Genomic DNA, 20,848 nt, shown 5'->3' on the forward strand with positions numbered 1-20,848 from the left:
GCCCTGGGTCATTTATCTGCAATTGGGAATTTACAATAGTACTGTTTCTGTTACAGTCGTGCGATTTCACCGCTTAGCGTGCAAATCTTGTAGTTTCATTCCTTTTGACGAAAACTGTCAATGATGTGTCCTAATTGGTGACATAGCGTACAAGCTATTGTACAGAATGTCTTACCATACAAAATATGTTCTGGACCCAATCCTGCATAAGTCGATACATCACCTTTTACAGGAAAGATAAATCAATGGTGCCAGGAAACTCTCTGAAGACAGACTCATAAAATTCAATCACATCTCTTTTTTCTTCCTTCTACTCAAGCTCCTCCACCTTCCTCGCCTCACCTTCAATAGGTTATGAGCTCAACGCAAGCCTCCACCGCTGACGACCGCGAGTTTCCGCGCCTCAATGGCCGGAACTTCATCATCTGGAAGACCCGCGTCACTGCCGCCCTCGAAGGAAAGAACCTTCTCGGCTACGTCGAGCGTATCAACTACACCGGTGACTCCGACTACGAGTTCGACTCCGATGAAGAGCTCAACCCGGCACTGTCCGACATGAACGACATGTCCGCCGCGCTTGATGCTGCCGGTGCTCCCAAGGCCGACGAAATAGTGGGCTCCTCACCGAGCGAGTCCTCCTCTGATGCCAGCTCCGCAAGTTCGGATGCACCCACAGCCGGAGACGACGGCGATGTGGAAATGGGACAGGAGAATCCCCCCGTTATCCAGTCATTCACTGCTCAGAAGCGGGATGAACTGAAGCGAGCAGAGAAGCTGAGGGCTAAAAGCCAGAGGCTGAGCTCGAAAAAGCTTCGACTCAACGAGGCAAAAGCAAAAGCTTTCCTTATCAAGACCATCGATGACCAACATGTTCTCATGGTCAAGGACAAGACTACTGCGTTTGAGATCTTCCAGACGATCTGTAGCAAGTACGAAGGTGCTGCCATCCACGGCGACCCGTATCATGTGCTATCATACCTGATGGCACTGAGGTATGAAGAAGGTTCAGACCTTACGGGGTTCATAATTGACATCGAATCTGCCATGAAGGTTGCCTCCGAAGCCACAAACAGTGTGCTCAGTGACGAACAGAAGTCACTCTACTTGTACCATGCGCTACCTGGAAAATGGAAGCAGCAACTATCGGTCTGGAAGGGTAGCAGGAAATTCATTCCCTACGAAGAGCTAAAGCGTCACATCGAGGCCAAGGTGCAGCATGAACTGGCGAAAAACCGCTACACGCTCACACAAGGAACACCCGAATCGAGGGAAACCCGAAACGAGCAGGCCCTACAGGCTTTAGCACCTGAACCAACCTTGGTTCAAGCTCCCTATCAAGAGAGCAAGGCTCTCATCTCAACGATGAGCTGTACATACTGCCTGCGCACCAACCACGATACTGTCGACTGCTATGTTCTACAGCGCCACCTACAAAATGGTCAGGTAAAGGCAGGAACGGTGCTTCCCGCCAACTTTAAGCTGAAACCTTCGTCCAATCAAGCTCGACAGCATCCTTACAAGGACGGTTTCGGCGGCAAGTCACGAAGCCAAAATCGGAATGACTACAAGAGCAAGCGGAACAGCAATCGAAACAGAAGCCAGAACGGCAATCAGAAGAATACATCTGAAAAATCCAAGAGTCACAATAAATTCCACGGTCGCCGCAAGGACACCGACTCCGACAACGAGTATGGAATCATAGCCATCACCACTCTGGACCTCAGACAAGAAACAGAGGCTGTAAGTCTCACCGCCCAAGATGCGGAGCATGACCCAGTGTGGACTGTCGACTCAGGCTGCACTCGCCACGTTACGTCCAATCCGAAGTGGTTTGAGAAGCTGATCCCCAAGTGCTGGCAAGTCAATCACTGTCGGCGGCAATCACCCAGATTCCGATAAAAGGAACTGGTGATGTCAAGATGACAATCAAGGACACGAAGGGAAAGGAACGAGAAATATCCTTGGCCAACGTGCTATATGCGCCCCAGCTGAAGTTCAACCTACTCTCCGTGCGCCAAGCCGTCGAAGATGATTTCAAAATCAACTTCCCCAACGCAAAGAAGTGCGTTCTGCTCTTCGCTAGCCGAACCAAATTTGAAGCCAAAATTGGTGAAGGGACTCGACTCTACCAGTTTCAAGCGAGCCCGGCAACGTCAAGTCAGGTAGCCCATGTGGCCACTTCAGGTAAGCCTGATAATGTTTTACTTTGGCATAAACGAATGGGTCATCCTAACTTTCGCATTATGCAGGATCTGGCTAAAGCCAACACTGTCATGGACATGAGCATGAAGGACTTTGATTCCAAGAAAGACTACTTTTGCTCTTCCTGCACATACGCCAAGGCCCATTGTAACCCATTCAATAAACGTACCATTGAACGGGCAAAGTTCCCTCTTGAAAAAGTTCATTCTGATATGGCTGGTCCATTACCCGTCCCCACACTCTCGGGGTGTCAATATTTTCTGACCTTTATAGATGACTACTCACGGTATATGTTCATCTACATCATCAAGCGAAAGTCTGAGCTGTACGAATGCTATAAAGATTTTCGCAAGAAAGCACAAAACGTTTTTCGCGCTGATGTAGGCGAACTCCAGTTCAATGAGAACATACACGATGAAGAAGTTAGACATCTTCAAAGCGACAATGCCCGAGAATATGAGAAACTTGGAAAAATGATTTTTCAGAAGTACAATACGCACGCACAATTTACAAATGCGTACACGCCCCAGCAAAATGGAGTTGCAGAGAGGCGCATGCGTACACTACTCGAGCGAACCAGGGCTTTCCTCATTGATGGTAACCTACCGCAGGTTCTTTGGGGAGAATGCGTCAAACACGTTGCTGACCTTCTGAACATTACTCCCAGCTCGGTAACCGATAAGGTCACCCCATACGAGAAATGGTTCAAGCGAAAACCATCCGCGCACTACATCAAAGTGTTTGGGTGTACTGCGTACGCTCACATCCCTGAGATACACCGCACAAAACTAGAACCACGTGCTAAGAAGTGCATGTACTTAGGACTCCCATCAAACAAAAAGGGATATAGACTCCTTGACACGAAAGAAAACCGTGTTATCTACAGCAGGGATGTTGTGTTTAGAGAAGACGAGTTCCCACACTTGGAATTCCTCAATACACCCGCAATCTCGGACCAAAATGGCCCCGCACCGACGCTATCACCGTCGCTACCAACACCACAATTGCTACCTCCAATAGCCTCACTACTAAAAACGCAGCGTCAATGCGCTTGCCGCGGAAGTAGTAGTAAAGATGAAGAAAGTCAAACACAAAACGAACGCTCAGAACGAGAATGAACACTCGTGTCTACTTGATGATCCACTCGACATTAACGAACGAAAAGAGCACCTCACTCATATCTACGCTCTATTGGCTATCAGACACATATCTGAACCAAAGACGTTCCTAGAATCCCAGAAACTACCAGAAGCACAACACTGGGAGAAGGCAGCCATTTGTGAATACAAATCATTGATTGACAACAAAACGTGGGTCCTCACAAAACTACCGACAGGGAGAAGGGCCCTACAGTGTCGATGGGTATTCGTTGTAAAATACAATGGAGACGGCAGTATTGACCGCTATAAAGCTCGCCTGGTAATAAAAGGTTTTTTGCAAAAGTATGGCGTTGACTACGATGAGATATTCTCTCCAGTGATCCGCATGGAAGTGCTGCGACTTTTACTGACGATTGCAGCACTCCTTGACCTTGAGATCCATCAAATGGATGTTAAAACCGCTTTCCTGAACGGATACCTCGATGAGGAAATTTACATGCTGCAACCTGAAGGGTTTACTGTTCGTGGAAAAGAGCACTTAGTCTGCAAGCTTTTGAAGAGCCTATATGGTCTCAAGCAGGCACCTCGGATCTGGTATCTTACCCTGTGCTCTTTTCTTCTCACCATGAAATTCCACAAACTCATCAAAGACCAATGCGTTTTCATTGGAGTTGTGGATGGAGCTACATGCTACATTCTAGTCTATGTGGACGACCTCCTCATCATAGCCCCTACGCTTGATATCATTAACAACATAAAGAACGCTCTCAAGCAGCGCTTCAAAATGTCTGATCTCGGTGAAGCTCAATACATCTTAGGCTGGTCAATCGTGCGCAGCCGTACGGACCGAACCATTTTCATCCACCAAGAGAAGTACGCTACCAAAGTCCTGGATCGCTTCTCTCATCTTGATGCACACCCGGTTGGTACACCCGCTGATCCCAGTGTGAAGCTGACGGAGGCCATGTGCCCCCAAACGCCAGAAGAAAAACATGAGATGAAAGCGATCCCGTACAGAGAGGCAGTTGGTAGCTTCATGTACTTAATGATGGGAACTAGACCTGATCTCGCATATTTTCTACGAGAAGTCAGTCAATTCCTGGTGAACCCAGGAAAACCTCACTGGAATGCCGTTAAGAGAGGATTGAAGTACTTAAACGGTACGCGCAATCTTGGCATCACCCTTGGTGGAAAGCAAAATCTAGAGCAGTATAAGTCAAAGCATTATCTCACTGCATACTCCGACGCAGACTACGCCAATTGCCCAGAGACACGACGATCTGTGGGAGGCTATATCGCATATATGTGTGGAAGCCCAATTTCATGGCAATCGAGAAAGCACCACACCGTAGTTCTGTCCACAACAGAGGCGGAATACATAGCCCTATGTCACTGCATGCAAGAAGTTATTTTCTTAAAGCTTCTTTTAGTAGAGCTTAAACACGAAAGCTCACATGCTATTACCCTATTTGAGGACAATCAAAGTTGTATTAAACTTTCCTACAACCCAGAACTGCATGGCAGAAGCAAGCACATTGTCATTCGGTATCACTTTGTACAAGAAAAAGTAGAGCGAAAAGAATTTGAAATTATGTACTGCAACACCAAAGAAATGGTAGCAGACATTTTTACAAAAGCACTATCAAAACCCCTTTTTATAAATCTAAGAGGATCACTATGTAAGACACTCATACAAAAATAAGAAAAAGAAAAAAAAGGAAAAGAAAAATACTAATCGATATGTAAAATTTATACAGCAACAAGTTTTGTTAAAAGTAAATACGTCTTATTTTAATCTTAAAGATTAGCACGAGGAATGTCCTCAATTGAGTACACACCATCTACTGTCTCAAAGAAACTTGTCAAAAGCTCCTCCCGGTTAGGGAAGAAGTGATAGGTGTCGGAATCGATGAACACAAACTTGTTACCAACCCAGGCACGAGCGATACAATGCCATGTACCTGCTCGTTGCCCAGGCCGCCTACCTATAATCAGCAGAGCCGATTTTCGACTCCGCACGATGGAGGCAGGTCGCTTGGGTCTGCTCTTGAACCCCGACTTTGTGTTCAGGTAAATCAGCTGTTTTCGCCGCTTCTGCAAGCCCTTCTGCAACGCATCCATAGTGTAGGCACCGTAGCGTGGATGTCCATGATCCACACTTGGGCTCACCTCTACCAACCGAGCCAAAATAGGCCGCAACATGGCTGGGGTGATAAAATCCCTAGTTTGAAGAGCGTTGCTGATCGATAAGAGACCGCACATTGAGTACCGGTCCGATAGCATCTCTTGATGTTGGCACAAAATTGATGTGCGAAGACTGACAGGCATCTGTGTATACAAAAGATAGTATATTAGTACTGTGCAAATCACATGAACCATAGCAGCAAAATATTGATTGCAGTAAATCAATATGACAAAACCCAAGGTTATTGAGACCAGTGGAGACGATTCGCTACCGAGTGAAACAAGTTCACTCAGAGCTAGCCCAGACTATAGCGTCAGGCGCGCATCGCACTAAGTCTCGCTCCCTTGAGGATTGCACTTGATCAACACCTTCAATACTTGCATGCAAATCAGAAGAAAACCGCACCTGTGCAAAAGTTGAAAGATCAGGAAATGAACACTTAATGCACTCAACGAGAACGATACGGAAGAGAAAGCAAGCGTATTTCACTGATACTTAAACTGCACGACGGTAAAGAACTTTGCGACCTTCGGAAAGGTATAGACATATTTTCTAGCAACTCACTACCGCAAGAAACAGTCGATTATCCTCGAAGTAGTAATTTAAGTCAAAGTCCTCAACGTCTTGAATGCAAATCAGCTGCACCATCTGGGATAAGAACTGCCCCCAACTTGGGACACAGAGAGGCTGTCAATGATGTGTCCTAATTGGTGACATAGCGTACAAGCTATTGTACAGAATGTCTTACCATACAAAATATGTTCTGGACCCAATCCTGCATAAGTCGATACATCACCTTTTACAGGAAAGATAAATCAATGGTGCCAGGAAACTCTCTGAAGACAGACTCATAAAATTCAATCACATCTCTTTTTTCTTCCTTCTACTCAAGCTCCTCCACCTTCCTCGCCTCACCTTCAATAAAAACGGATGGCCGGCATCTTGTCTATCGAGACCGATTTGGAAAAACGCAAAAAATCCTACAATTTTTTTGTCTCGCAATATGTGTGTCTTCATTCGTCGCTCCCTCTACTGTAGGATTTAAAATACCCAGCCTTTCAAAATTTGCTGCTAGACGTCATGCTTCAGCCGAACCCGCATTGACGTCCGGGTATTTCAACGTTTGTATTCCCTTGGCACCAAAAGCGATAGCGCCAGTTGTCATGGCAAGACCCATCAGTACGATGAGAGCTTTTACTGCCGTTGGAAGAGGTGTGTCATTTTCCGCGGCATGTAACAACTGTGACGACTGAGCTGATTTCTTCTGCATTAGCTTGAAAGAAGCGGCAATGGGCGGAGTTGCAACCCATCTCTCTTCTTCTTCTGGTTTGTGGACTCTGAGTCGTCGAAATGTGATGGCAGAGTCCATCCGATCATTGTTTAAGGTAGGATTATTGCTGGAGGAGGCGGCACCAATGTAGCTCGTGGCGATCGCAAGAAAAGTAGCCGCCATCAAGGTTAGTATGCGGAAACAGAAACCGTCTTTAAGGAAAAGCTGTTATGGTCAACTGGGGATGGTACTGTAAGACCGTGTCACTGGTTTTGATACGCTTATGGGGTCTGTAATCATCCGAATCTTAGTCGTCCTACGTTCTGGAATCTTTAACGAGCAAGCTACCTTTACATGTAGTCTCCACCGGAATTTTGTACGTGGTGGACAATCTTACGACGAATATTATGGTTGGATTTTATTTGCTCGACGTAGGCCATACATAAGTAGCTCGGAGGGACATTGGATCTGCAAAGCACAATAGGCAGCTTCATGTTATTAAGTAGCATAAAGTGAATCTTACTTAGATTCAAAATATCGTTGGGAATTTGCCGACTAGGGGACAACGGGTATTATTTTTTTAATTGCTCATATTTAAAACTACACGACTTTTGTCCCGCACTATTTTTTACTTCAATACATAAGTAGATCCCAGGAATTAGTACAGTACCATTAAGATTAGAATGAAATTGTGCATGTAATTATTGCACTGTAAATGATCTTTTTTCTTTATAGAGTGCACACATTTATAATATTTAATACTTAAGATTTGTAAGCCGGGTGGCTCTCCCAATTATCTATAATATATATAAAAGAGGCAGTAGGGTGAGAGATAACTTGCTCAGCAGCACAAATTCATGTATGTGGCTATATTCCGGGTGCGTAGATTGTGGGCTAAGCTCAGGAAAGACCATGACTAAATCCAGCCGGTATAATTGGGCTATTACGCAGGAGGGTCAGAAGTATTATTAGGCAGAATTTTAGACCTCTTCTAAAGTTAGAATTTGTATATCATGAAATTCGCTCTGTTAATATGCTCTGCCATCATGATAGCGGGTTAGGAGTCCGTGATTCTTCACTCACGCAATCTATGTTTGCGGTGCAACAACGGAAATCCCTCGCAGCAGGCACACCCAACAGGGATGGCACATTCCCACGTTTTTGCCCATTTTCCCAGGGAATTTCAGTGGGACCTGCTGGGAATTGAGTGGGAATTGAACTTTTTTGTACTGGTACCTTGGCAGTAGTCGCATAGATGCTGCGAAGTAGAGATGGTTTATCTTGATTCAATTAAGCAGGCTATCGGTACCGAAGCAGTGAATACCGATTTCCTGTGAAAGCCCACCACGGCCAGTAATTCCCACTTTGGTAGCCGGGAATTGGCGAATTCGACAACCCGCCGTTGCCAACCCTGCACCCAACAGGTGACCCATATTGACAATAATTGTCGTATAGAATAGAATTGATCTTATTATCCTGGTAGGGATACGGTCACGTAGTACGAACAGCCCAATAGGAATTAATTTAGCCCGCCTGTTTGGTGTACGCTCCTAAATTTAGCGCATACAAATATAAAATGAACGGCCTTATTGTAACGGGATACGTAGCCCTACAGTAGGTGTACCCCTAGCTACATGAAGTGTGACACGTCACGCTTCAGAAGTATGACACGTCATACTTCGGGATATTTGGTACAAGGTACCAAGGTCGTCCAAAGCCAACCATTGGCTGATGACATTGCTTTTCTATAGGTGACTTATAGTCTGTATTTAGCTCAACCTTAGCCTACCTATATATTTATTCAGCTTACAACCTATCTTAAATTGGTCACTTCGCCCCCTGTCGGTAAAAGGGGACCTGTGAACTGCCGTTCACTGAGACTTTGTAAACTATCGGAAGCCAACTTCCTCTAGCACAAGGTACTGTGTGACCTTATAAACCATCATTTCAAATCGATGACTCGAGGTTTACTAATCCACGCAAATAAAATCACCGAGATAAATTAAATTAAGTAGGAATACTGTACCAGCAACTGTAACTCCATTTTCATACAACTGGGTTTTATTTTAATATTAAGCAAAGGAGCCATCACATTAACCCTAAATTTGATTTTAAGGAGCTGGTGCGAAAATCCAACCGGTCTGTTTCCGGCTAAATCATTACATTTTGCCCAGTGAGAGGGCGGCGCGGCGCGTAGCCTGGCGTAGAAGTACGAAAACGGGGTTTCTTTTTATTCCGGAGCCAGTGCACTACATCCACTAGGAGAGGTCTGAGCTAACCAACTTCCGTCAGTACATTAACGGTATCAGATTATCGTGAATAATTACTTTGCTGGTAGCTTCGCCACTACCACGTACGCGGCCAGCTCCCCGGTCGCATCATACAAGGTAGATGTAACGCCGATCAATAGTACAGCCATTGACGTCCTCAGCAACCCCAGCATCATGATCACGTCCAAGTGGGCCTGCACCAGAACTGGCGCTGGATTATCATCGTCACGGGCGCCGTGGTTATCGCTGATGACTACGCCGTCGCGGTGATGGTCGTGTGGGCATTGCTCCGTAACCCGTGGTTCTGGCTTGGTCCCCCATTGTGGTCTAGCTCCCGGACAACGGACTGATCCCGAGTACACGAAGCAGAACCCCGAGTACAGGTATCCGATTCGACGAGTTTTAGAAAAACGGCAGATGGACGATTACTAGACATGATTAATAATAATATTGGTAGGACACTCGCGCGTTGGCACTCGTCTGTAGACTCGGCAAGGCACGGTGTCTGGATTAGATTGTAATTATCTTTTTGGTATAGCTACTCCGGGCTACGCGCCGACTATTGCAGCCCTCCGCTTCGCTGCGGGTGCAAACGGTCTCTCTAAGCCCTCATTTTGCATGGGTTTGCATGCGTCTCACCCTCGAAACGATGGATGACCTTCAGTGTACTCGACCTTCTTCCGATTGTACCGGTATATCCATGATTTCTGTCCAGTTCTTATAATATAGTTTTGAAAATTTAACTGTACTCGGGTTTTTTTTTCGTGTACTCGGGGTCAGCCTCTTTTCGCGACATCGCTGGCATCTCACCGTAGCATCTCACCATACCATCTTGCCTGGCGTCAGGAACACGGCTTATCATTATCCGGGCAACACGCTTCAATCAACGGCACGCAAGAGAGCCCTGCGACATTTTGTTTTGCTGGCCGCTTGCTGTCAATACGTGCAGAAAATGCTTTAGGGACTTATGATAGAGTTGCTTGAAAGTTCCGAAGCACAAAACATCTAGCGGCTGGAGAAAGTGCGAGGTTTGTGCCGGTAGCACGAAGAGGTGAACGTCGTGGAGAAGTTCTACTGCTGCCGCAAAGCGGTAGCAAAAGGTGTACTTTCCGGTATCACCAGTGTGCGATCTGCATTTCTATCCTGAGACATGCGCTTAAAATAACTTTGAGATGAGAAAGCAGTTTTCAGAATTTTAGAGATCCTCCAGCCATTCACCAAACTGGCCAGCAAAGCGAGCAAACAAGGGAGAGGAAGGCTAATGGTAAGTCGTATATGCTTCTTTGGTCTCTTGTAGTGGCGCTGGCGATTACATGCTGTAACTGATCTCGAATCTAGAGCGACGAGAGTGAAAAGGGTAGCGACACGCTGTTGGGGGGGGGCGAGCGCACTTGCTTCAGCTTCGAGCCTAGAGAGAGAAGGTTGCGCATAGAGGGAAATCGGAGACCAAGCGGTGTCGAGCGCTAGGGGAAGCTACGCAGCTTGCTTCATTCGAGCCAGTACACACCTATGTGTCTCGAGCGGAGGTGCGCGCTTTTGTTACCAAGAAACGAGAGCAGTACGCAGCTCGCTATACTGCTAGAGAAGTTGAAACTCCCCCGCTTCCTGTAACTCGCGCGTGCAAGCGAAGCAAGACGCAGGCTCACCCCGTACGAAGCAGCCAGATCAGCTGGATGACATTGGGGAGGAGTCTCCGGAAAGTTCGGATGACTGCCGTGACCCTGATTACGTGTTTGATGCTGGAGACGACATTGCGAGTGCCGATGAAGACATCAGTGCCGACGACGAAGCGGCATGTATGTCTCCCCCGGCCGAAGTGTTGACATGCAGCACAGACAAGAAAGCGAGAAATTATGTTCGAATAAGTGATTCGTCGGATGATGAAGGTTAACAGCCCCCGACACCAAGCAATCTACAGTTGGACCAAACGGAGAGACTACAGATCGAGCACCCGGAAAACCCATAGGGAGGACAACAGGAAACCCTACACTTGGATCACCCGGAAAATCTACAAGGTGTTCTACCGATGAATTTACAGTGTGGCCTACCGGAAAAGGTAAATAGTTCAGTGAAGCTATTTGAAAATGCAGGGATGCCCTCCAGATTTCTATCTCTTCCGTCGGATTCTTGTGCTGGGTTTCTGAAGCAATTTCCCTCTCGCTGGCTTTCATGGGAGCGCTTTCATTCCGAGCTTCACGCATTTTCAGCGCAAACAAACCAGCGGTTTATCGTTCACTCGACATCAAGTGTGAAGAAACGGAACGATCAGATGGGGGATCCGTCTCGACATTTCCCGCTAAGTTGAAGCATTAGTGCAAAACGTTGCGCTGTACACATGGAGTCTCTCATCAAGCTCGTGGGAACGGCGTCCGCGAACATCAGTCTGTTAGATACACATGTTGAACTGCCAAGATAAACGCCACTTTGTCTCGGATGGGGTCGGACTTCTACGTGTTCGTTCGGCCAACGGGTGAACACAACCATCCTTTGAGTAACGAGTTGTGGGATTACTACGCTGAGAACCGCACAATTCAGGATCCCATGCTATTTTCTACAATGGGAGAAATGCGGTCTGCCGGGTCGTCGTCTAAGGGCATCCTCGCGTGGCTACGCAAAAAGACAGGTAATCGATCTCAAATCTAGTATTGTTATGCAACGTTAATTTACTAACGTGCTCTCTATCAGAATCATCCAGGCAAGAAAACAAAGCTTAAAGACGTCCATAACATTCTCCAAGGCCTGGAGCGCTCGGAGAAGAGTGATCGTACCGATGCAGAGAGAACAGAGACGATTCTGGAGGAATTTGTCAGTATGGAGAGCGGCAACTCGGCACGCGTGTTTGTAGATAAGAAGTGAGACATCGCTGTCGCTGTGGTTTTTTAAACCGCTGGCATGAAGCGTCTGTTCTCGGCGTTTCCGGAGGTCCTTCTTGTGGATACAGCTCACGACACGAACGCTCACGCATACAAACTGTTCAGTTTTGTAGTCTGGGCTGCTTTGGAAAGGTAGCTACCGTTTTTTATATCTGAATCTACACTTCCAATTTTCGTTGCTTATTGTCAATTGCTGGTCTGTTAGGGACAATACATCCAGCATGCTCTTGTCGAGCGCGAATCGAAAGAGAATTTGCGGCTCGTGATGCAAACTTTTGTGGCCAAAAATCCCAGCTACAATGATGTGGAGGTGCTAATGACGGATAAAGCCTTTCATGAGAAAGCCTCTCTAGCGGAAGTCTTTACGAGTGCGAGGCAGCTTCTCTGTCAGTTTCACGTGCAGCAATGGTTTGCGAAGCAGGTAGCTCGCTTAGTTCGAGAAACATCGGAGGAGAAAGCAGTGATAGAGGCGTTGATGGGCCAAATGATTGACTCGGCAAGTGCCAAGGAATATGAAGACCAGAAATCGCTACTGCGGGACCTGTTAGGGGGCAACAGCCAACATCCTCTCTTTAAAACTTTCGTGGAGAACTGGGACTCCCAACAGAAGGAGTGGGCTGCTTACCTGCGTGGAAACATCCCCCATCTTCGCAGCAACACGAATAACAGGCTGGAGTCGAAGTGGGGCAAGTTAAAGCAGCTGATCAATGCCGGACATGGAATCGATGACTTAATATCAGCGCTCATTATGCTGCAAGTACGGGCTGAAGACGAGTACATCGAGGAATACAATAAGGTTGGATCCCGCCCTCTGACTGACGAGCACAAGGCGATTTCGAGTCTGGCATGAGCAGTCAGCAGCTTTGCATTGGACTTGGTTTCTGGTGAACCCCAGAACGCTTTAGGAGACGTTGAGTACGAAATAGACCGTGGAGATCACTAATCTACCTTACAGAGCCTGCGGACACGCACCAAGCATACGCTGAACACGAAGGTAAGTTTTTGTTTTTGCGGTAGCGCGAAGAGTTTTTTTTACAATACACGGTAGCTAATACCGTAGGTTCCGGTATGCGTAGTGTTGACTAACATTTAGCGGGTTTTGCATGTAGACGTACAAGTGCGATTGCCTCTTTGCTAAGACGCTACGCCTGCCATGCCGGCACGTCCTCTACTATAAATAGACGAACAACAACGAGGGTATCTTACCACCGTTGCCTTCCTTCTCGACACGCTGGCTAAGACGACATCCAGCAAATAATATCAAGGCTGGACCTGTTAGCAGCGGAAGTTTCCAATTGCACGAGGTTCAAGCCTCAAAACCTATTGCTTCTGTGCGGCGTGAAGCGAGGTATATACAAACCAAGTCATTGACGGAAAGCATCGTGGCTGCCATGTCTCGACAACCTACCCCAATGCTCCATGCAGCTCTCCGGTGGTTAAAGGACTTTGATGCAGCTCTCCAAGATGGAACTCTCGAGAATTTCACTGGAATTGTAGAGCGCAGCTCGAATGGTTCAGAGAGGACTGTTGGAGCGGCAAGTATTACAACTGAAGCGAAACTACTTGAGAAGAAGGCACCTGTATCCAGAATTAACGTATCTGGAGCTGCAGTTAAGAGAGTGGAGCAAACAGCATACAAATTTAGTAAGCCCGTGAAGAACAAGAAACTTTCAAAGAAGGCAAACAAGAAGATCGATGAAGCGCAACGCAAGTTTGCATTGCGTCTACTGGCTAAGCTATGCGGCACAAATCCCTCGCGTTCTGGAGTGACGGCTACTCAGATCAACCAGCTACTTTCTGGTAGATTCTGCTATGCAGAAGTTGCGCTACCTTTGTCTAGCTATAATCCGCCGACATGTGATGTAGCCTTCAACCCTACAATTCGATTGATGAGCGATGAAGAAAAGCTTACTTTGGAAGAGGTGGTAAAGGTAGTACCACAGGATCTAGTGACGTACGCTTTGTCAATGTTGGCGTCGCAAAGAGGAACTTCAGGCGAAACATTTGTGGCGTCTTGGTCAGAATTTGGGGCTGCAAGTCAAGATCGGCTTGCTTTTATGGTACTGCGCGCAGAAGCTAAGCAGCACATTGAAGCTGTTGAACACACGCTGGAGTGGATTGCGGCCGTCGCTTGGCCTTCTTCAGAGAATCATACTCTTCCTGAAATATTCCGAGACTTACTGCCAGAGCAGAAGGTAAGAAAAAATATCCCACAGTTTGTGATACCGGAAAACTTACTCTACGGTTTGTGCTACCGAAAATTGTTTCTTGGTTGCTCTATCACAGAACACCATACTGAATCAAGTCAAGGCGTTGAATCTCGGCTTGTCCGTTGTTGGTTCTGAAGCTATTGACGGCTTCCGCTTGCTGAGCTTTCGTCGTTGTCAATGGCTCTCGACAACATCCATTCTTACAGCCATGCACGCCCCCGCAATCAAGTAAAGTGATACTGGCGTTGTGAGTCCATCATTTGCAGGCATGGATGAGCCCGACAGAAAGCGCAAAGCTGCAAATGCTTACAACGCGTTCTCGGGAACGAACACGGAGGTAATTGGGGTGCTGAATATTGGAGGAGTGCACTGGGTAGCCTACCATATCGACGTACGAGCCCAAACTTGCCGTCTGGTTGACCCTCAGCAAGGAACAGCATCTTACAATGAGTTGGAGGCTGCCGTGAAGGAAGTTGTTGAGCCGCTGCTGTCGCTGAACTCCGAGCTCACTTACTACAAGTTCACATCGTGCCTTCAAGAAGATAACGACAGCTGTGGTCTGTGGTGTTTGGTCATCCTGGAGCTCACACTTGGCCGTACTCCGTGAAACAAGGTGTTGTACGAGCTAGTGCCGTACCTTCGCCTTCGATACTTGGGCATGTGCACCAGCTACATCGAGGACAAGCGCGGCGGAAGATAAATCTCTAAATCTAGACATTGAGAATGGGCGATAGAGGTGCTATCGTGTCAATAATTGTCGGCTGTTAGTAGTATAACATGAACATGATAAAAAACACGCTTTGTGATTTAATGTTTTTTTCTGGTAGCAGTAGCATCAGCCACGTCGTGGTCAGTTCCGTATTTCACCACTTCAAGATGAATACGCGTCGAGTAGCAATAGTTGTGTGCGGCTTGGGAGTAGTAAGCTAACAAACCACTTAAACCAGTGTAAAACCAGCTTACCGTTAATGTTTGAGCTCCCGCTCATCGCGCATCGCGCTACATTCTCTGTGTGCTCCATCCACGCCGAATTTATGTACTGATATTTTGAATATGTGCATGGGCGGCATTCGCCCACTCGATGCGCTAATGCAAGTCGTAATACTTGTATTTGCACGGTCACTCGATCGCTGTATGTTGGCTCTTAGTCCTTTAGGACAAATTACGCCAGTCCCGCGGTACCCTTGAGGGCATATGCCGGTCTCATCGCAGCTCCCAATACGATCTGATTTGTACCAAAGATCGATCTCATCCAATACTTACTTTAACCCCTTGAGCCCGACGGCCTGTATTCTCCGGGACTAGAAAAAATGTTTATCCTGTACATAACAGGATAAAAAATAAAAGTTAAATAGGTTTTGGGTTTAAGGATAAGCAAACCGAACCCTCCCGCAGGCCCACACCGTATGCATATACGAATATAGAGGCAGGAATTGGTGTGGACTACAATCATAAAGTCTTACGGTTGATATTTGACCGCCACTCATTTCGCTCATTCTAGAAAGCGCCGCGTGGAGCAAAGATGTCGGGTTTCAGACAGCGTTGGGCAGAGCTGACAAAAGAAGGATGGAGATCGAGACCGCCAACAGGTCTTTCAAACGACTATACTTATCTCAGGCCCGGAAAGACGAAGAAGGACATGCGAGGGAGTGACATTTTTGTCGGCGAGAAAGAATTGATGCTTTATCTGGATCGCTTGGACTTGGGTGAGCTCATACTATTGACCAAACGGGTTTGTAGTAAGCCTAACACTTATCAATTTATCACAGAGGCGGCAAAGAAGGCGTCTCAGACCCCGCCGATCGTAGACACGGCCCAAAGCAGACGGTAACTGCGCTTATATCCTGTATTATCCTTTTTGAGTCACCGTTGTAACTTGTATCTTGCTGATATGATGTAGTAGCGGTGTCTGGTACTGAAGCTTCTGTTGAGCAACAAACATCGCCCAATGTATCGCCAGCTTCCGGTGAACAAGTAGACGTGCCTGTACGCGACACTCCACCGCGGAACGTTGCAGACTCTCCCTCAATTGGTATGTCCTGTATCTTACAGAATGGTTGACTTTATTAGCCTGTATCTAACGTGTTATTGTATTTGCGAGTAGGCAGCGACAGAGAAGCAGGTGAAGGCGGATCAGTGCCCCCTACACTGCGTTATGAGAGTCCTCACATGACTCCACGAGCGGAAAGATCACTTGCTGACTCGTCGGGCTCGGAATACTCTCCATCACCGCGCCGCAACTTGAGAGATGCTTTTGCTGGTGAAGCGGAGAGAGGAGATTCGGAAGACTACGCACTTGGTACAAAAGAGAAGGAGAGTGATTGTGAAGAGCTGCATACAAGAGCTGAAGCTGCTCCAGGCCGGTCTTCGGGAATAGCTACTGTATTATCAGGTGGGCCACTTTGTATGTACAGGATAATGATACATGATATTGATTGTAGCTTGTATCTTGTATCTATATATTTCAGATGTGAACATTCTACAAACAGAAGACAATTTAGATGAGTTTACTGCATTAGAGTTTGACGCTGAGAACGACGACGGCGCGTCTGATGGTGAAAGTTCGGAGGCAGAAGCCAATGTGTACGAAGACATTGTTCTTGAAGAGAGTGACAGTGACGAGGAAGCGGACGATGTCTTATTCGACGAGATGTTGCTAGAATTTGCTGGTGTTATTGCCGGTATTGCGGGAGGTAATATAAACGCTGATATCCTGAAGGATATGGGCACGAGTGGCTGGACGGAACCTGTGTCATACAGTCCGCACCCATACTTGGACGAACCATATGAAGCTCGAGATAGTGGCGCTATGGCAAATGAATCCCCGGGGCTTCACAATGGAGGCTATGGACCAACAAATCGAGCGCTTGAAGCGGCTTCTACGGCGATGGACATCTTCTTTTATTTCGTTCAGCCACAGTTGTGGGAGGATATTGCTGCTGCGTCAAACGAATATTTTGTGGAGCAACTGGATGAGAGAGTTGAGGGGCAATACAAGAAGCAAGAGGCGCGTGAAAGTAAGCAGCCTGACTATAAGAAAAGTAGTCGAGAGGAAATCAAGGCCAGTCTTCTAAATACACCAGATATTACAGCTCGAGAGTTGTGCGCTTTTATCGGTCTATTGGTTGCCAGAACGATATCGCCGAACAAGGAGAAGCTGCAAGATCACTGGAAGTCTACTGATGAAGGAGCTATACCACGTGGTCGCTTCGCGATTTACATGACAAGAGATCGATTCATGCACTTCTCCAGAAACCTACATTTTAGTAGCAATTCTGACCCTCGCGCTACGAGTGACCGCGCATGGAAACTTCGGCTTGTGATCGATTCTCTTCAAGAACGCTTCAAACTTGGTTACAATCCACCGCCAGTAATGGTATTTGACGAGGCGATGCTTCCGGCAAGGTCGTCATTCAACCGCATGCGAGTTTACATAAAGGACAAGCCCCACAAGTGGGGCACCAAGCTATTTATGCTGTGCTGCTCTTCGACGGCGTACTGTATTCGGTGAGTATCGGCATGCCGGCAGGCACGCCCGTATTTTGTTTTTGGTTCTAAAGTTATCTTATTCTGTATCTACAGGCTACTAACCGCGGCGTCTTGTATCCTACAGGTTTGAAGTGTATTGCGGTAGGAAGCAGACTGGGGTAAATGTTGCTTCAACGGACACGAAGTCCGGACCGGCTGCGGTTATTCGCAATCTAATCGAGGTGTTTGGAAGCGATGGGTCGGTCGAAAAGCGTTTAATCGTGACCGATCGCTTTTATACGTCACCCTCACTTGCAATGCAGCTTCTGGCCCTAGGCTTCTACAGCATTGGGACCATCATGACGAACCGCAACGGCTTCTGCAAAGCGATTGTGGAAAAGAAAAGGAAGCGGCCGGCGACTGTGCCCCGGGGATTATACACTGTGACTGAATCAACGGTCGTGCCATGTATGAAGGCTGTCTGCTGGTGGGATAACCGTCCCGTGCATCTGCTAATTGCTGGAGGTAGCATTCAACAAGACCGCGTGGTAAGGAGAGAGAAATAGGGTGAGCAAGCCGAAGTAGCGTGCCCAAGAATCCTGAAGGATTACTAGACGTTCATGGGCGGAGTTGATGTCCATGATCAACTCCGTCTTCAAAGGCAAGTTGCTGTGTTTGTATGTACCGGATATCCAGTATGTTACATACTACATCGATATTCTCTTCAGCTTTCACTGAAATACAAGAAGTACCACAAGAGTCTTTTTCTTGGGTTCATCGATCTGGCAATCGTGAACTCCTTGATAGTCTATAACCAGCGTCGAGTAGCAGAAGGCAAAAGAAAAGTATCTCATATCAAGCTTCTTAAACAGCTACACTTGGAGTTAGTGCAGCTAAATGAAGAGGATTGGGATGGAATCTGCTGCACACAGCAGACGCCAACCAAGCCGAGAAAGCGGGGGGTCCCTGCACAGCATCTACACGAGCTCCTTCAGGCTGATGAGTGGATGGATGGCAACAATGGCCAAGGGCGGAAGCGTCGTCAACGTACCTGTAAGGTGTGTTCTAAGATGAAGAGAGCAAATGGAGCTAAAGGCGGTGAGACGTCCTACTATTGTAAGTCCTGCCGACTCCCTACATCCTCAAAGACGGCTGTAGCGTCGCGTGTATATCTCTGCAACAAGATCAAGCACAAAGTTGACGGTAAGGAGCTTTCATGCTTCGATATATGGCACACAAAGTGAAGGAATAAAGGCAACCTATCTCCGTCGATAGCGAAGAAGAGAATATGGCCGCGCACACCTGGGGCCGCTTCCACTACTGAAGCGAGATCGGCAAGTGATGCCACGACTGCAGCTGACGAGTTGGACAAGCGCCAGCGGGTAGAAACGACTGTTTGAGCAGCAACAAGATTTAGTCTACATACCTTAGCTCAGTATAATGCATTCCGTTCGGTTTGGCAGCTGCTGTTGAAGTCTTTTTTGAAATAATCTGTCTCCGGCTGCGCCCAGCTTTCGCACTGACTTCGCATGTTTTTGAACGTCTAAGTACGCTTTACCACTGTCCTGTATGTCTGAGGAGATTGATCTTGTATTGTACAGGCTATCATTTCTTCACCATCTTAGGGGTTGAGAATTTGCGAGCCTTTCCAAATACAGGATACTAAAACATACTAGCTGCAGTATGGTAACCCCTCCCCTGAGATACAAGTTAACAGTACAAGGGTTTCGGTAAATGAGTGTGCTGGAAATTCTTCGGGCTCAAGGGTTTAAGCTGTCAATGTATCTCGCCACAGTGTTCGAAGCTGAGGCTCACGCTCAAAAGATTTGAATGTCGAATAGCAATCGGTGGATTCATTGCTATCCATCGTGATACAAACTTGTCGCTCGGATGGAAATCTGGTAGATCGTGAGTGCCTGTCTGAATGGCTGCTTCACGAAGCATGGATCGGGGCTCATCGAAGTCCGCGCACATTCTATGGCGAGCACGATAGTGCCTATCCCCAAGATACCATCCCAATTGACGGCAACGATTACCACTACGCGATGCTGTACCGTCTCAAGCCGCCCCAATGGGCTAATGATGCGCTGATTTTGGCTTTTTGCGCGAGATTGTACAGGACGGGCACCGGCGTTCGCATCGTCGGTGTCGAGGCAGCCTCGGCTTCAAAGAAGAAGAAATCTATGAGTGAAAAAATGAAGACAAAGGTTCAGGAACTACTCACTGAAGCGGATGTACTGCTCATTCCTGTAAATTTTGGGAACATGCATTGGTGTGCAATGATCGTGGATGGCAAGCAGAACAATGTCCTGTACTACGACTCAATGAACCTGAAGACGTACAAGGACGTACTGGACCGCATGTCGTGGGATCTGGCTACTACGCTCAGCGACGACTTCAAAGTTGTGTCCGTCAATGGACCGATCCAGACAGACGGATACAACTGCGGATTCTACGTAATGTTGAGGTTTTGGCGATATGTAGACAAGAGTGTGTCGCTGGACGTAACTCCGATTGGTCTAACGCTGTTACGCTTCCGCATCCTTCACTTCGTGCTTCACGGTAGCAAGCCATAATGCAACTAATACAATCTCATTTCTATTGAAACTGGAATCGACCCGCCTAATGTTCATGCGTATGGTTGACCTCCTGACTTCTGTATACCGGTATGTACGAGAGATGTCAGAGGACTTTCGTTTGCGAAGGTCTAACAACTTCCATTCACTATGGATTTTAAAAACAGTGGTAAGTAATTTATTTCGACACATGGACATTACATGGAGTATTACATGGAAAATAAACTGAGTGGACTGTAGCATCGGCCATGATTTTAACCAGTTCCTGGTCTCCACCCTATAAAATGTAGACGGGTTGAGACCCGGTGCGAGCGTTCAGAGGCACGAGACCATGAATCCGCTGTCGAAGAGGCCCACGCGACGCTCCGTGTGTCGTTGCAGCCGTCAGCAGCGGCATGCCGTCATTTACCGCGGTAATTGCTGCTAGCCAGGTCCTCGCAGATACCTTCTTTGGGCTCTTACCCTTCTTCTGTGACTTAACAGTCTTCTCCATCAAGGGGGCTCGTTGTGGACCAGTTTCTATGGCAGCTGACGCCAGATAGACGCGCGCAATAGCTCTTTCGAAAGAGGATTTCTCTACTCTCGGATATGGTACATAATACGACATTGGGCCATTAAAAGTACTCCTAGTGGGCATTCACTTTATGATCTATTTTTCCTTAGTAAAGAAAGCCAATGACCAGAAATATGTCCT

General features: G+C 47.1%; 1 protein-coding gene across 1 annotated transcript; it reads right to left on the bottom strand.

Moving 5' to 3' along the window:
• Positions 1–6,565: 6,565 nt before the first annotated feature.
• PITG_23117 (secreted RxLR effector peptide protein, putative) lies at positions 6,566–6,940 on the bottom strand (the record flags this gene model as incomplete). Its single annotated transcript, XM_002896577.1, has 1 exon — positions 6,566–6,940. The coding sequence occupies one exon, from the start codon at positions 6,938–6,940 to the stop codon at positions 6,566–6,568; it is 375 nt and encodes a 124-aa protein (XP_002896623.1).
• Between the last annotated feature and the right edge of the window lie 13,908 nt (positions 6,941–20,848).

This window comes from Phytophthora infestans, genomic scaffold (genome assembly GCF_000142945.1).
Source record: "Phytophthora infestans T30-4 supercont1.56 genomic scaffold, whole genome shotgun sequence".
Taxonomy (NCBI): domain Eukaryota; phylum Oomycota; class Peronosporomycetes; order Peronosporales; family Peronosporaceae; genus Phytophthora; species Phytophthora infestans.